Source organism: Mandrillus leucophaeus, unplaced genomic scaffold (assembly GCF_000951045.1).
Source record: "Mandrillus leucophaeus isolate KB7577 unplaced genomic scaffold, Mleu.le_1.0 Scaffold32, whole genome shotgun sequence".
In the NCBI taxonomy this organism is placed as follows: domain Eukaryota; kingdom Metazoa; phylum Chordata; class Mammalia; order Primates; family Cercopithecidae; genus Mandrillus; species Mandrillus leucophaeus.
Window position 1 is genome coordinate 2,005,369 of NW_012103365.1, and position 1,275 is coordinate 2,006,643.

The following is a 1,275-nucleotide window of genomic DNA, read 5'->3' on the forward strand; positions in this document are numbered from 1 at the left end:
GTTTTGTACTTTCAGTAGAGACGGGGTTTCACCATGTTGGTCAGACTGGTCTCAAGTGACCCACTTGATCTCAAGTGACCCACCCGCCTCGGCCTCCCAAAGTGCTGGGATTACAGGCTTGAGCCACCCCACCCGGCCTCCAGAAGGTTCCTTCTATAGGCTTCACGTAGCGTGCTCTTTCTTGTCATTTGGATCTCAGGTCAAATGTTACCCGCCCAGTAAAGCCTTCTGGAGCGCCCTTCTTTCAACTCCCAGTCTCCTATCCTGTTTCACTTCCCGCATGGCACATGTGACTCTAAAATTACATTTATTTTTATAGGTGTCTGCGGCAGCCACTGGAGTGCAGACTTCTAGAGAGCAGGGCCCCTACCTTTCTCAATGATCACTGTATCCCAGTGTCTACAACACCTGGCACACAGTTTGTCATCAATACACACGTACTGAATGCACGAAAGATCGAAAGAGATGGGACGGCACAAAAAACACAAAGAAATTCCTGGCAATTTGAAATATTTCTGTTCCTGCACCTCAGTTTCCGCCTCTGTAGAATGGGCTAGCGCTGCCTTAACCCTCCCCTCCGCCCGCCCACTTGACACCACCGGAAAAGATTCATTCGGGAACATTCGGGGGGCGGAGACGAGACAGGGGGCCTCGGCCTGTAGTGTCACGTCCGCCAAGGTTACCTGTGGGGCTGGGAGCGAACCGCACTCGCACCGCAACCCCGGGACCAGTGCCCAGGCTGGCCTCGCGCCGTCCTACGGGGCCGCCAGAGGCCGCTGAGGGCCTCCCGCGCTGCAGCAATCTCCTCAGGAGCGCCGCCATGTGGGATGGAATCGCACACGTGGGCTTCTCCTGCGTCACATCCGGGGACTGCTTCCAGCCAATCGGCCTCCGCCACAGCAAGCGCAGCCCTGCCCCTTAAAGTCACAGGCCTCCTAGCGCGAAAGTCCACGCCCCCCTGGACGGCTGCGGCCGCACTCGCCACCAGGGGGCAGAGCCCAGAGAAAGGGCTATTTCCCGGACCCGCCCCCTTCGGCTTGGGAAAGCTAAAGCGTGGCAGGGGCCGGACCGGGGAAGCGGAGGAGGCGGGTCTCCATAGAAACCTCCACCTGTTTCCGGCTGTGCTGTGAGAGATTAGGGGCTGCTGCGGGGGCCAATCTCAGCCAGCTCGCCTCTTCCCAGCGGCCTCTGCGGGAGCGGTGGGTGTTGTACACAATCATCATGGCGGCGGCCGGGGCCCCGGATGGTGAGTGCGGCGGGGGTGGCGGGCGCCGG

At 59.8% G+C, this 1,275-nt stretch overlaps 1 protein-coding gene across 2 annotated transcripts in view; it reads right to left on the reverse strand.

The window, feature by feature from the left end:
* The window catches only part of EARS2 (glutamyl-tRNA synthetase 2, mitochondrial), a 47,019-nt gene extending 46,172 nt beyond the window's left edge, over positions 1 to 847 (reverse strand). For both annotated transcript variants that reach the window (XR_001006876.1, XM_011987931.1), the window contains exon 1: positions 684 to 847. Coding sequence is in view for 1 of the 2 variants with exons in the window: in XM_011987931.1 (XP_011843321.1) it covers positions 684 to 822 (139 nt within the window). In the remaining variant the exon portion in view is untranslated. The remainder of the gene's footprint in view (positions 1 to 683) is intronic.
* Positions 848 to 1,275: the final 428 nt, after the last annotated feature.